Raw genomic sequence first — 16,270 nt, 5'->3', positions numbered from 1 at the left:
CGGCGGTTTTCCCACGGAATTGGGCTACTTAAACACTTGTCGCATTTTGTAGTTTTGGGCTAGTTGAGTAGCAATTAGGCGGGTTTTGTTGTGAAAACCTGGCAACCCTGGTCACGCTTATTGACAGTGTAAGACGATTTACGATTAGCCGTGTCGGAAATCCAGCCACGGATTGGCATGCTGTTATCTCAGAAACAGGCTCAGCCATCACATTGAATCAGGTAAAATGGTTATATATTTATGTTTCAGTATAATTATGCACGCTAACTTATACCAAGGGCAGTTCTCCCCTTTTTAGGTGGGTTTCAGCCCCCTATCTGTCACCTTAGCCCCCCAAAACTATCTTAACGATCAGGCCAGTGCTGCTTCCTCGAGAAAGTTTTTCATTCTCACGTGTTTTAAGTCTTGTCAGTTTAAACATTAAAGTAATTTTAAGCCATTTAAGCCAAAGACATCTCAATGCGGTACTCACGCACTGTGATGGAGCGTTTCTATGCGCACCGCTCACACACCTGAAGTGCACAAACAGATAGCCTTCTCAGACAGCAGGTGAATACCAATGGCTGTCTTAACAAGTATCCTTGTAAGCACAGTCGGTTGTTTTAAGTGAATGTAAACAGTAAAGAAAATATCAAATGTACATCAGTATAACGGATCCGTGAATTTCTTATGTAAATAATGTTAATCAAAAAGAGCAAAAGAAAAATTGTTCGCTGCTTTAAAGGGGTCATATGATGCGATTAAAATTTTTCCGTTCTCTTTGGAGTGTTACAAGCTCTTGGTGCATAAAGAAGATCTGTAAACACGCCCCCACATACCTACATCACTATGTGGGAAGATTTGCATAACGCCGCCCAAATGTTCACGCAAAGAAAGGGGGTGTAACTTTTATTCTCACTGTAGTATTGTTGTTGCCGCCGCCATGTCGTGACGGCGCTGTGTGATTCGTTGTGAAAGCGAACTACTTTGTTTGGCCTTCCAAAATAGGACGATATCTGCTTCGTCATGCCTGGAGCTGATCCGTGCTGGTTGCTGAGGAAATACTTCAACTTGCGCTGTGGATCGCCGGATCGGCTTTCACCGTGGACGAAGAGGAGTCCAGCCCGGGATCGTCACATGTGGTTGCCGCAAGCCCGCAGGACGCTCCTTCTTCGAATCCGCCGCCTCTGCTCACTGTAGCCCTCCGGCCATTCCTCACTTTATCCTCCAGCCTCCGCTCACTCTAGGCCGCCGTGTGTGATGCTGTGTTTCGTTGTGAAAGCAAAACTACTTTGTTTGGTCTTCCCAAAATGGACACGACTAGAAATCAGTGGTTAAGTTGGATTTACAACACTGTTCCAGAACACTTCAACCCAAATATTCAGATGTGTGCAGCACATTTTATGGAGGACCGTTTCCTGATCCTGGGAGAGTTGACTACAATGCCGGCTGTTCTGACTCACAGACTGTAAGTAAGTTTTTTATATTTAAAGAGCTTTTATATTTTATATATTGAAAGCGAGTTTTTTGGGCAGTGTAGAATAGGGCTTGTTGTTTGTCATTTCTCCGATCACAAATGCAGACATGGTTTTATGTTTACGCGGCGCGATGCAACGCAGTTAGGGGGTTGTTAGATGTTGGGGGGGGGAGCGAGTGAAATTAGAAAAACTTGGGGGGCGCATGTCCTAAAAGGTTGAAAACACCACTACAGTGCAAAGGTTTAGGGTTGGTAACATTTTTCATATACATTAAAATGAACATATATTAAAATATAAATATTAATTAAAACTCTCAGATTTCATAACATTATTAGGCTATAATAAATGATGACGTGCTTGCTGCCGAAACGTCCGATTGTTTATCGCTCTGTTGCAAAATGAAAACAAATTGAAAGTGATCAAGAAGATTGAGCAAGTGCGGATCCCTTACTTGAAAGTTATGCTACTGTTTGAGTTATGCACCCAAAACTAAAGTTGAGCGCGGTGATTTTTATTATTTTTTCCGCATAATAAATCATCACCATAACACTTTGGGTGTTTGTGTGTACTTATGTGTATATAAAGCCTTTTTTCCTTGAATGTGGTGAGAAAAAAATATTTCCTCATAGAACTGCACACAAAAACAAACAGTTTGAACAATGTAGTCTGACTCCCAAAAAGTGACTCTCATCAGCTGGTTCCTTTAATGAATCATTCAAAAAGACTTCAAATCAAGAGTTACCAGTTTAAATAAGTCCTTCACTGAATGAGCTCACCAAATCTGTCAGAGGAGTTACTAAATCCACATCTGACTCACTTACTATAAACTTCAAGTTGGCATTACCGTCAGTGACGTGTACTTAAGGATCATGAAAATTTTGAGTATCATTACTGACTGATTGTTTATATAGCTGCGTGTAGTTAAAGATACACATTTGCAGAATAATTTATGTAATAAATGTTATTTTCATAAAAGAAAAAAATTGGTAGACATTTATAGGACCTTCATCGAAAATTAGTGTTCAAGTAATCAGATTTATTTCATATTAAGGAGAAAGCACAAAACAGTTTTAACTCACAATGTGGTGGTGCCATCCTGTGTCAGGATGAGACGTGGGTGCTGCTGGATGGTGATGGGGGAGCCTGGGGCCGAGCCGGACCCTGAGCTGCCCGATGACATGCTGGGGGGATGGACCTCTGATAGGTAGTCCCGAGGAGGCTCAGCCTGCAGGGGCAGCTTCAGATGCATATCCTCTGCCATAGGAGCATCCATGATGCCACAGGTCAGGATGTGAGACAGGCTGCAGTCATCACAGGTGCATCTGGAGGTAAATGCATTAACTCAATAAGTACACAGGCTACAAATATACAATGGTGTAGGGTAAGGATACTCAAAGGAAACTGAAAGGTTGGAATTTTTTTCCACTTGTATTTTCTAAAAGTGGCCCCCAAAATGCATCGCTTTAAAGGAAGACCTGCCAATTAAACTTATTACATATACACAGACTATTACTGAATGAAACTGATAAGCACCTCCGTCTGTAGTTGCAGTTGGGACAGTCGGGGATACTCAGTCTGGACGAAAGCATCTGTTTCACTGTGTCTGTGAACTTACTGTCACCAACCAGAGACTTTTTACTGTTCGGTAGGAACTGCAATCACACACACACACAATCTCATGTTAATCAGGAATACAGTAAATATCATATTCAATTTAATATTAATTCCATTAGTTGTCAAGAAAGCACTGTATATGCAGGCTTTAATTTGGGTACACTTGCCTCAACTTTTTTTTTTAAATCTCAAAAAAGAAAATATTACCTGCTCTTCAAAAAATCTTTTCTGTTTGAAGATCTCTGCATCTTCTTTGAGCATCCATTGCTTGGTTCTTAAAGACATCTTATTAAAAAAGGAGAAACTCATTTACCTCCACTCAATAAACTGCTTTGTAAAGGGTAAAATCATGTATGAAGATTAATAATGAATGACTTGTGCTGAAACTTACATTTCTATTAATTAAAGACTTGTGTGGTTCTGTCCTTTGATTTGTGAGATTCTGACCTTCAACCTTGAAAAGCAACTGGAAACAGGCAAAACTGGTATCAGATGCGAGACCATGCAAGAAAGCCACCAATGAAATTAGTTCAGTAAGGCTACATTCACATTACCGGCCAACAAAATATACCTGCTCATCAACATAGTCATCAATCCTCTTCTCACACTCCAGCCATTCGAGAGCCACTGCACTCATCTCCTGATCGAGCTGGTGGTATCTCTCTAGCAGTGTATGGTACATATCCTCACTGTATGAATCACGGGATGTTGTGCCCTGCCTATTTATCAAAACAAAATAATGGCATCTATACATGCAGAGGAGTGCTATAAGAAGTTTTAACTGATTCAACAAAGACCATACCTGAGCTGGGCCACTAAGGCAGGTAGACTGTTGTGCAGGATGGGTTCAGAGAACACCAAGTTCTCAAAAAGGTGCTTATTGTGGAGCTCCCATGTCACTTGAAACTTCTGCAAATGTTCATTCTCCTGAAGAGGAAGAACAGGGCTAGTGGTAGTCCATATTATGGTTGTGCTTAAACATTTGTATTATTCATTTCATTATTCATATTCAAGCACGCATGTGTTTGAAAGCAGGATCAACCAAGCACTCTGTGATGCAGAAAGACTTGTATTGTTAATTTTTTTAAATTTATGTACCAAAGTACTTTTGACAACACTAGTATGCGTGTAATATGGTTGGGTTGCAACAACACACCAGGGTGAGGAGGAAGCTGCTGATGGTGCGGGCCGCCTGGCAGAGTGCATTGTACTCCTCTAGCAGCAGTGAGATGAACTGGTGGGCCTGTGGAGGCCCCTGAGATGCTGCACCGGGTGCCTTTGAGCCTGTGGACAGGTGCTTGAGTAGCCGCACTTTAATCTCTAAGACGTACTCCCTTGCCTGCTGTTCCAGACGCTGGTACAACTGGTAGGGGTCTTTCTCACAAAGCCTGAATAAAAAGAACAAGAGGTGAGCCTTTGGGGAGAGAAATGAGAGATTCCAAACGTTGTCCAGTGGAATTATTAATGTGATAAGATTATTACACAGGGTTAGCAGATCCACAAGACTGCAGTGCTTATTGTCATTTTCAATAAGAGCCTGCAATACAGCACTTAAAAAAAAAAACACTGGAAAATGTACAACCTGGTCTATCAATGTGATGGATAATACTATTTGTAGCAAACCCCATTACTCATATAATATTTGTTATAAATCACTTCTACTACAGTTCAAAAGTTTGGAGTCAGTAAGATTTTTTTAAATGTTCTAGAAGCAAGTCTCTCATTCTCACCAAGGCTGCCTTTATTTGATCAAACATACAGTAAAAACGGTAATAATATGAAATATTACTTATATTTTAAATAAATCTTTTCTAGTTTATTATGTTTTAAAATATAATTTATTTCTGCGAAGAGCAAAGCTGGATTTACAGCAGTCAATGCTCCAAATCTTCTGTCGCGTGAACCTTCAAAAATCACTCTAATTTAATAAACATGTCTCCTTTATTAGTGTTGCAAACAATTGTTGTTCTTATTGTGGAGACCGTGAAGCATTTTTTCAGGATTACATTATTAATGTATTTCCTGCAACTTTTGATCAATTTACGGTTTCAATAAAAGTTTTTTTTTTCTAAAAAAAAAAAAAAGATTTTGAACGGAAGTGAATTTAATTGAATGAAGACATGTCAAATGTGGTCAGAACCAATCAGCACCTGTCAACGAGTTCCTTCATGCTCTCTTTGTCCCGGTCAAGAGGCTGATCCTGATCATCAGCCAGCGGAGTCCCAGTCTGCCGGTAAATGCACCGGACCAGGTATCTGACCTCAGACCAATGATTCTGCAGTTGTTGTGACTCCCGCTCTGACTCAGCCGTGATCTCCCTAACCAAAGACACCACAATCAAAGCATTGTAGATGAAGAAATAAACACTTAAGTCCAACATCAGACATGATTATAAGACCCAAGCAAGCTGATCCCACAACATATATATATAAAAAAAAAAAAGTTTATTGAGATTGATACAGGACTCACCTCCGCTCATAACAGGCCTCACAGCTACACATGGTGTCTGCAGTGAGGGGAGCGCTGAGATCTGGAGCCGGCAGCGTAGGAGCACCGACTGTCAGTCTCCCTCTGGCCCCCAAGGGCTCCTGGGACAAACCGCCATTACCCATTGGCATGTGCAATAAGAAGTCCTGATTCTGATGAAGAACGAGAAAATAATTATGTACCGCCAATTCTTTTTTCAGGCTATTCCCAAAAACTCTGACCCACTGCTGCTACTTATTCTACACTTCAAATTTGGGTTGGATATGGTTGACGTGGGAAAATTAAAACTTTTTTTTTTGATCAAATGACTTTTCCACCTTGAGTGATCTACAGCTACTCCCTACAGGTGCTTTTCAAAATTGCTTTTGGAAGAAAGAGCCCTGTAGTGACAAGAACATTATTAAATTATAAAACCAGTTTAGAGTATGTGTCAACCACATAGGACAACTTCTACTTAAACTTGAAAAGTAAATGTTATCAGATGAAAACACAAATGAGACTTCACAAGCAATGTAATTTTTAAAAGTCAAATTTCTGATTCTAGCAACAAAAAAAAAAATCAATCAATCAAATGGTTAAAATTCCCCATGTATCTTTTAGAAGCTAATCCATTTGTTTATTTTACGTTCACATGTTTGGATTAGGAACAGAATTGCAGTTCCAAAAGTCAAAACAAGTCATATGAAACGAGGCAAGGCAAGCATCAACCAGCACATACTAAAACAGAGCTTTCCAAACTGTAGGCTGCAGTCCCCGGTGGGCCACAGAGGTATTGCGGGGGTGCCATAGCCAAAGCTAAATCAATCAAATAAAAGGTATATAAAATGTATTTTCTCATGGTATCATTATGGGACATATCAAAACTTGTTTTTTTATTATTATTATTATAACAAGGTGAGATACACTGCTTATTTCTAACTGTATTCAGTTAATTATTTAAAAGAAGATTTCAGTCAAAGTCCACAAACATCTGCCTATTCCAAAATGCATAGATGGATGCATATTTTCAATGTCATGTGGGGTGGAGTATGACAGTGCATCAACCTCATCAAGTGGACCTGACTGCATAACAAATAAATACATTTCTGTTCAGGTTGCACCTGTCCTCTGAATACCCTGACCTCTCTTACAAGGTAATAATGTGTCTCTGCTAATCCGATCTCCACCTTAAACTGACATCTATACAGCCAGACATCAAATCCTTCAGGGGTCATTCACACAGAATGTGTTTTTGCAGTCTGCTGCACTGCATGTAAAGATTAAGAATGAAATCTTTGACTATTGCATTCACATCTTTTGCAGTGTCTTGCAAAGGAATTTTTAGAATACCCCCCTGTAAGCAGTAGTTCAACTTAAGAGAGAGGGAAAAAAAATCCTTCACATCACTCTTCAATTTGAATCTACCTGTCGTAAGGTCATTTAAATGTTGTTCAACACAGGTATGGATTTAAATGCAATCAATTTGTGATCTGAATGTCTATCTATGTAGCTTTTGTTACAGATTTTGACGTAACATAACATGCAACATTTTGAATTTCGATGCAATTAAGTTGTAAAGAATATAGCTAATCATTTTACCTTCACAACAATATGGTTTGAATATTTTTATGGACGTGTGCATAATGCTGATGGAACCACTGTGAATAAATGATGTCATTTTGTGCAACGATACAAATCGGGGGCCATGAAGCTTTTTGGAAAGCTCTGGATTTAAAAAAAAGCTCTGCTCTAAAACCATACTTATCAAAAACATCACATCTATCTGCCTGTGAAATCAATGTGCAGTTAAAATGAAACTACTAGAGATACCCTTTCAAACCAATGTAATAGGGATAATTGTTGTACCTATGTATAATTTGTTTATCTTGCCCTGGCAGTCATCTTGGACGTATACTGACTCCAAATGGCTCCAAATTCATTTATAATCACAAGCTCAAATGTCAAACAAAATGGGATTTACTAGTGTGATCTCAACATGGCAGTCCCCATGAGGCAACCTCATCCATGTAAAATAAAACAGCTTTTATTTGGCTTATGATATGACTTGAGACATGCAATTTGTTGCTTTAGGGATAATCCATTTTAAGGGAAAAATACTGAGAGCTCCAACAATTCCTTTAAACATTCAACACTCTTCTGACTCAGCTGAAAATAAACATGTTAATTACAGGAATCCAGACTCAATATTTGTCCACTTATGTTTTTTAAGACTTGAGGCAGAGGAAAAACATGCAAGTGTTGAAGGAAAACAAAACGTACCAACAGAGACTGGTCGAGAGGGGGCTGACGATCATCCTTCTCCACAGTGCGTTTGCAGTCGGAGCAGACATACAGAGGCAACTGAAGGGCGCTGGAAGATTTGGGCGACTGGGCTGTGCCATTCAGACTGGATCCTCCCATGTCCTGAGAGACGCAGTCCTTGCGCTCACTGCGACACAGCAGGCAACGGTCACCTGTGGTGTAGGGGGCCCTCTGGTTCACCCCGAAAGTGAACGGGGTCTGAGTAAAAGACAGTGAAACAAATAAACTGTGAGAAAGCAGCTTTCACTTCAGCAAGAAACGTAAAATGCCCATACTGAACATTCTCAAATTGCACTAATGGCCATCCGCTACAGGAGATCAATGGATCGACACTCTAGAAGACACATAGTGCTTGAATACACTTCAAAACAGTAACCTTAAACTTAAGGTGGAGCAGACTTTCAGGAAATCACAACTCACACACCACACAGAGGAAATGCAAATACGGCAGAGCACTGTAGAAGTGTTGCAAAGTGAGAGATTTGCCTGTTACCTGAAGGACTCCTGAGAAGTCAGCGTTTACTGGCCCTTCTGAAAACTGTGGAGCACCATTGACTGGGACCTTAAGAGAAAGATAGCCATAAATCAACTCTCCAAAGTCTCAAGGTTATAAACTTATTACAATAATGTAATTACATACACACTGTTGTTTACGACTTTAGCTCGAGTGCCACCTAAATGCACTACTCACAAGGAAAAAATATTTTGCATCACCATGCAGCAGAGTTAAATCAGTTCACTGGATAAAGACTGACCCTGAATGAAAGTATTCCTTGCAAATGCACTTCATCTTTCCAGTGTCCTGTTAGTAGAGATTTTCAACTGATGGGCCACAACCCAAAAACGGGCCTCTAATGATAGATAGTAATAAATTAGAAATTAAATAACGCAAAATCAAAACAAATGCTCGCTCTTTATATTTTGTTGCTGATGTTGAAAGCAATGTGTCAAACTTTACAATATTTTGGCACAAATTCCTCCGTCACTTGGTAGACAAATTACGCAGGTGCCAACATGGACAGGTAGCAACCAAAAATACAGACCAAAATTTGTTCCATGTGGTGAATTACTGTCATGAAACAATCAAAATAAGATAAATCAATAATGAACATCTAAGAGAAAAAATATTGTTTGATTTAAAGGTCTTTCATTTTTACTTTTGCACAATAACAAGGAATAACAAGGTTTTCTTTATTTACAGTGTTGAGTTGCTACTTGATCTTCATTCTAAAATCTGGGTCCTGAAGAAAAAAACTAGGAAACCACCACAGTGTATTTCCTTTCATGTGTTCCAGCTAGGGCTGTGCGCTATGGGGGAAAAAAAAAAAAAAAAACTATCGTGATTTCTTTGATCAATTTTTCGATTTCGATTTTAATCACGATTTTGACACACACAGACATGCTTTACAGTCAATGCATTCAGTGTGAATTTGAAACATATTTCCAAAAGAAAACCAATTAGAGCTTTATCAAAAAGCTGTAACATGTATCTAGAACAGACATAAGGCAAAATAATCACTAAGTAAATGTGTAAGCCCTTACGCTCAACACAAGTGTGCCAAAATGTTGCAGATGGCGCACTGCCGGACCGCAATCGCATGCAGTGTGAATGCTCTGATCCATTAACAAAATAGACAAAATACGCACCACAGACGGAGTGTGTGAACCTGGCGTTACGTTTGTATCTATTCTGTTCTCGTGCTCCATTTAGGCGCGCTGCATTCTGATTGCTTCGGATAGCATACTGCGGGAGGTCGGGGGCGTGGAAAATCGTGCTATAAAGCGATTTAGAAATCGCGCAAGCTCAAATCGCGATTTTATGACGATTTCGATTAATCGCACAGCCCTAGTTCCAGCCACAATTAATATGATATTATATGTGACTGTGAACTACAGAAGAATTTAGAATTTTTTTTTTAGACTGAGTAAAATTGATACAGGTTAACAGGTCTGAATTAGGGCTGTCACGATTATGAAATTTGGCTGAAGATTAATTGTCTAAAAATTGTAGCGTCTGGACCAATCTCAAACACAATTTTTCATTTGATTTAACAAATCAGTTATTCATTAGATTAACAAATCTTCACAGTCCCCTCACCCAATAAACTGGGTGCCAGGATGTCTGCAACGACACCAGGCCCCCCTGGTCCCCATGGCAACTAATGCTGATATCAGCAGCCAGATTAAACCTTTTTGTAGATAGGGCTGTCACGATTATGAAATTTGGCTGAAGATTAATTGTCTAAAAATAGTCACAGTTATTGCGATTAATTGTCTGCTTTAGGGCTTTGACGATTATGCCGAATATCACGATTAATTGTCTGTTTTTATGGCTTTCATTACATAATTGATTAATTTAAGGGTTCCGTAAATAATTATGATGTTATCTTTGAATCTTTCAGGTCATACTTAGAAGGGAGAGGTTATTATGTGAGTATAGGAGAGCATAAGTCTAAGTGGACGTCCATGAATTAGGCCAATACTGATCTAACACCAGCGCTATTTTCAATATCAATACTGTGTTTGTGGAACTAATGGTCACTTTTAAACCCTTTGTTAAATGCAATCCACTAAATACTTTCTCATTACAGAGAAAAACTACATTTGAATAAAAATATATAAGCTATGAAATTAAACTAGCTGACTGTATAATTTAGCAGCAAAAACTATATCTTGAAAAAAAAAAACCTTGGTGCACATTATACAATTTAAACATGTTTATTCTGTTAACTATTTGTATACTTACAAAATACGTTCATGAATATAAGATAGAAATCATGAGAAAAAGAAAGGCTTCTAAAAACTTTCAGTTTGTGATAATTCCTTCCTTCTTTAAACTAAAGTATTATAATGGGAATATATCATCTTGGAGAGAGTTTTACAGTGCTGACTGTCATACCTGAACGTGACATGCTGTTTGAATGCTGAGCGGAGAATGACTGACAGCTGCAGCAGAAGGAAGATGAGTTTCTGTAAAACTAAATTCTGTCCCTCAGATTAAAGTCATTTAAGCCAATTTTTTTTGGATTATTCAAACACTGCTAGGTTGTCTTGAGTGGACCGAAAAATCCATTGATTTATTTAACCAATAGCTGTGTCCAACCAATGGCAGAGGAAATAAGTGTTTGGGAAATGACAACAAAAATAACACATTTCAGCTTTAATCATAATTGATAATTTTATCAAGAAAAGATGAATGTGCTTAGTTAAACACAAAAATGTCACAATTCCAAGCTCCGTACAGCAGATTACACACAGCTTGTCCTAAATTGACCATAGTTCAGTTTGGCTGTCAATTCGCAACAACCTTGCATCAAAATTTGCTTCTATATTCAGTCTTATTCAAGAAAAAAACAATGCTATACATTAGAGTTGGGCCGATAGGCGATGCCATCGCCCATCGCCGATGGCTGATAGACATCACGATGTTGGGCCGGCATCGTGATCCCCCCCCCCATACCCCCCGCAATCCGCCGCATCCCAATACCGTGTTCGGAAAGAAAATGACATGTAGGCGGAACACCTAAAGGGAATACGAGATGGGAGGAAAATACATATTTCAATATTTTTCCTCGCATTTATATCATTGGGTTGTCATTGGGCTGTCAAAATGACTGAAAAACTAAATTCGAATTTTCTACTTAAATATGATCAAAATTCGAATTATATTCGAATTTAAAAGGCATAATTTCAGTTCTTTGAAAAAAAGTGCATAATGTTTCAAATAATATTTATAAACCATATATAATTAAAGGTCATAATTATGTATAGTTTAATACAAAGGACCGAAAAACCAATCACACAAGTAGGCTACTTTCTTCATTTAAAAACATGACATACAGTGGGATGGGGAAAACCCGCCATAAAGTCTTGAGACATGTTTTTTAAATGGTGAACTTACATTAATTTTACATGGCTTTCTAAACATGCCGCTCTCTTGTGTGAGACACGAGTGCAACGCTGATAGATGTCCCTCTAGAAAATGTGATAAATATGCATTCTGTGTGAGCAGCTTGGTTTCAGTTTTGACGTAAACAACAACATCTCCACACTGATGGGGTATAAGGGAGTCGCTATTATACCTGGCATTGAAACTGGCATCGTGCTTTTAAATGCACGATCGCTTTTTAGTTTCACTTTCATTTTCGAGATTCGCGATCGCACATACTCTGTTTGTACCAGTGGTTCTCAAACTTTTTTGGTCGCGGCCCCCTTTAAACCTATAAAAAAATCTGGCGTAAAAAACACCGTATCTACACCGGCGCGAGCGGCAAAATACAGTAGAACCATTATAATCAGTGACGCGGTGTACACTGGATGCGACGTGACACGACAAAACCCCGAAATTAAACTTATGTCTTGTTCTATTTATGACGTACTGACACAAAGTTAAAATGATTTGCAACGGTCGCTTTGTTGCGTCCAGTGTAGACTTGCGGTGTGACGCAACAACTGTAGTGTCCGGTATAGACACAGTGAGTGAAGCCGAGAGCAAGATATGCCTCGTCATATTTTCTGCATTTAGCTTTTAAATGACCAGCACCTGCCTGGGTCTGTGCGACTTCATCTATGGCTTTTCTCTTCCCTTTCACACACTGATCCATCTCCCATTCTAAGTTACGTCCTTTGGCTGTTTACTGTTTTATTTCTTTTCTTTTTTAGCTGATGACCCGCGCCCGCCCTGCAATACTCGTGCGCCCCCCCTAGCGAGCGCGCCCCACACTTTGAGAACCACTAGTTTATACTACGGAGCAGCAGAACTTACCACACACAAGATTATATGTTTGTCAGTGGTATGAGGATCTGCAAATCATTCGCCATCGTCCTCAGTCATCTGTCCTTACTCTGTTTATGTGGTAAGTGAAATTTTATGTACTGTAACAGACAACCGTTACACCATGTCTACACCAGACGCGACAGTTGTCGTGTCCCGCCGCGCCGCATCAGCTAAAGTCTGTCTACACTGGACACGACAAAGCGACCTTTGAAAATCATTTGAAATTTGTGTCAACACGTCATAAATAGAACGCGGCAGCAGTTTAATGTCGGGGATTTGTTGTGTCGGGCAACGCCGCTCGCGTCCGGTGTAGACACGGTGTTATGAATCTTTATTTGTTTTTCCTTATAAGGATTAATGCTTCGGGCACACCCCCTAACTCCACCCCCGACCCCCGCCGATGTCATCATCCATCGCAATGTTTCACTGTAGACATCGTCCGATGCCAATTTTGTAGACATCGCCCAAACCTATTATACATAATACATACCCTGATAGCACACGTACATCTCAGAGACGTCTATTTGACGTCTGCATTTACATCTGCAAGTAGGGCTGGGCAAAAAATCGAATGTGATTAGCAGTAAATCTCCAGCACGTGCTTTCAGATGGAGCGGCATTTACTACACAGAGCCATGGATCACTGACAAGCTACACAAAATCGCAGGCGATTCACTGCCGATTTTGAACGCGATTTTGTGTAGCTTGTCAGTGAACTAGAGCTCGGTGTAGTAAATGCCGCTCCATCTGAAAGCATGTGCTAATCACCAGAAGCAGCTTTACTGACGAGATGCGCATGAAAATTGCATTCGATTTTTTTGCACAGCCCTATCTGCAAGACATATTTTTTTTTTTAGTGAGTTTGCTCATCTGCAATACGTCTATAGGACATTTCCTTTTAGATGTCAAATAGACGTCTAGTAGATGTCTTTGATTTAGAATGTATGAAAAACTGACATCTGAAAGATGTCTGTTAGACGTCTGAAGACAGCAGATGCTTTCCAGATCAAGAGATCTTTAACAGACATCTTGCAGATGTACGTACGCTATCAGGGTATAAGACTCATGAACATGTCTAACTGTCTGTATGATTTCTGACTAATGTCATCTTCACAACATTTTGCCCTCAAGTCACTGAAAACGCATTAACCAAAACCCATGCAAGCAAGAGAGGCGTAATTCAGTCCAGGGATGAAATGCTCTCTTTCGCTTGCTTATGTCAACACAGACTGATACTCCTGTTAAGCTACATATGTGGTTTCCTTGGAAACAGAGGCATACCACCAAAAAGAACAAGTCTCTGAAAAAAGCCCTGAACACTGGACCCTGTGCTGTGAGTGGCCTATTCATTCCCTGACACTTCTTACAGCTGGACACCATGAATACACAACTGGAAGGAGAGGAAAGCAGCTGATAAACTGAGGTAATGTATGTATGTCTATTAATATAGTATACATTAAGAAATAACTGAGCTTTACATCATACTACATTTATGACCAAAACAAAAACTTTACGCAAGACTCAATTCAAAACCACTGACAGACGTAATAAAGGGTTTGTTGACATTTAACGTTGAATATTTTCAAGCACTTCCGGTATATGTTACTACTTGACACTGGAGGTAAAAAGGCCAATCATTACGTGAATTTTATTGAATAACAAAGTAAATAAACTTTTAAATATGAATAAGTCGGACATTGTTAAAAATATAAATTAAGAAATGTGTAAAGTGAGTACTTTGAACGCACTGTGGGCTTTAGCATTAGGTCTGTCTATCTACGTGGTAACATTAGTGGATCGCGGTTGATAAACACTGACATTTTCAGTCTAAAGACCGCAGTTATTCCTCTTTTTATGTTGGAAGGTTAACAAAGTAGTATATTTATTGAAATACATATGTAAACACATCAGCTAACGCTGAACAGCGCTTGACAAGTTAGCTTCACATCACTCCGAGCAACACAAACCAGTCAAACTTCCATTTCTACCGCATAAAAGCACCTTAAATACGCTTTACACACGTCTTTACCATTTTCCTGCCATGTTTCTGTGACCAGACCAGGAACTGTTTAAGATTAAAGCTCTAGATCCGTGAAGCTCAGCTCAGGCTTTTGTAAACGTGAGATCAACTACAGGATCTCTCCTAAGGCCTGCAATATCAAGGAATCTGGACTAAACTGCACCGCATTCAAGCTCTGATGCCCCAGGGGCCGCTCACCTCTCCGTTGAGGCTAGGGATGGTGCTCGGGTCTCCGTGTGCGCTGCTGCTGGAGGGTGTTGGCGGAGCTCCGGCCTTCCCTGCGCCGCCGCCCCGCTTATTCTTCCTGCGCTTCGCTCCGCGTTTAGCGTCTGTAGGACTCATTTCTACCCCACGAAATACACAGACAGCGCTCCGTCTACAAACCGCTGGGTCTCTGGTGCAATGCCTGGCTCTGGCGCTGCGAATACGGGTAAAATTGAACTGTATTTGAGAGATATAATCTTAGAGCCTGCCGACTTGCTCACAGTATGGCAGACTTCAGATTCCAATATGGCCGACTCAACCGGAATTGGCCAATGGCGTTTACGTCATGACGCAATAGCGTATGATGCGCTTGGGGCTTATGGGAAATTGCGTTTTAGAGGGACCCAGCCATATTATTACTCCTTGCTTGGTTGTAAATTGCGTCTGTGTTGGTGCTGGAAGATTGTTAAAAACAATCCGATTCTGATTCTAACTTTCTGCATAAATGTATAATGAAGATCTTTGTTGATTTTTGTTATTCTAGGTGTCTTGCTCTAGCAAATACTTTGAAATTACCGTTGCTCTCCGAGGCTATGTTTTTATTACAGCCGGTAATCGCCGTAATAATTTTAGTCATTAGGTGGCGATGATTATCTATTATAACTTGCGTTGAAGTAAAATAGCAGGCGAAATATATAGTTTAGAGGTCATTATTGTACTACTGAATATTTGACAGCTCATTCTATTAAATGTTTTAATAATAAAACGAATGTGGTGTCTGTTACAGCTGTTTAACTGATTCTGCCCTCAGATGTGATCCGCGAAAAGTTCACCCATCCTGAAAACTATATAAAAAAAAAAAAATGAATTCTTCATTGCAGTGCAGCGGGTCTAAAGACCCCAAATGTTATCCATTTTATTTTTATTTTAGAATTCTATTCTACGATAACAGTGTTAGAAAATATATTAAATATTAATTAAATAAAAAAAAATGGACAATTTTTGTGATTAATATTAATCACTTTTGGCCTTTTCATAGTGTTCGGACACATAACAACTATATGTAGCTATAAACGGTATACAGTTTATAAAATGCAGGGCCATCGCTGAAGTTAACAAGATTGTAAAAAAATATATATATATATAAAATCCTAAATCTTAATCAATGTAAAATATTTTGACTCATAATATGAAAAAAGGAAAACAAATAAGATAATAACTAGAAAAGACCACGCATGAAAATAAACAAATACAATTATTGCAGTTTGAAACTTTTAATCTCTTAATTCGATGTGGTGTCGCCCTTCAACCCACAGATGGCGATGTTGAATTGCTGCTGTTTTGTCGCTAGACTACAGAAATCAAAACTGGACTGTGGTTGGTTTTCTAGGTTTTCTGTGATCATATAGC

At 39.4% G+C, this 16,270-nt stretch overlaps 1 protein-coding gene across 2 annotated transcripts in view; it reads right to left on the bottom strand.

Moving 5' to 3' along the window:
• Positions 1-15,158, bottom strand: part of fam193a (family with sequence similarity 193 member A) — a 26,712-nt gene extending 11,554 nt beyond the window's left edge. The window contains exons 1-12 of one of the 2 annotated variants that reach the window (XM_016232104.1): positions 14,855-15,158; positions 8,353-8,421; positions 7,818-8,057; positions 5,541-5,710; positions 5,222-5,389; positions 4,228-4,459; positions 3,874-3,998; positions 3,643-3,790; positions 3,463-3,537; positions 3,279-3,356; positions 2,991-3,109; positions 2,537-2,779 (exon numbers count right to left, since the gene is read on the bottom strand). In XM_016232104.1, the coding sequence (XP_016087590.1) occupies positions 2,537-2,779; positions 2,991-3,109; positions 3,279-3,356; positions 3,463-3,537; positions 3,643-3,790; positions 3,874-3,998; positions 4,228-4,459; positions 5,222-5,389; positions 5,541-5,710; positions 7,818-8,057; positions 8,353-8,421; positions 14,855-14,998 (1,811 nt within the window). In that variant the 5' untranslated portion in view covers positions 14,999-15,158. The remainder of the gene's footprint in view (positions 1-2,536; positions 2,780-2,990; positions 3,110-3,278; positions 3,357-3,462; positions 3,538-3,642; positions 3,791-3,873; positions 3,999-4,227; positions 4,460-5,221; positions 5,390-5,540; positions 5,711-7,817; positions 8,058-8,352; positions 8,422-14,854) is intronic. The other variant, XM_016232112.1, reaches the window with a different exon arrangement.
• Positions 15,159-16,270: the final 1,112 nt, after the last annotated feature.

This window comes from Sinocyclocheilus grahami, unplaced genomic scaffold (genome assembly GCF_001515645.1).
Source record: "Sinocyclocheilus grahami isolate Dianchi unplaced genomic scaffold, SAMN03320097.WGS_v1.1 scaffold17.1, whole genome shotgun sequence".
NCBI classification, from domain to species: Eukaryota; Metazoa; Chordata; class Actinopteri; order Cypriniformes; family Cyprinidae; genus Sinocyclocheilus; species Sinocyclocheilus grahami.
This window is presented reverse-complemented; position numbering and strand designations above follow the sequence as displayed.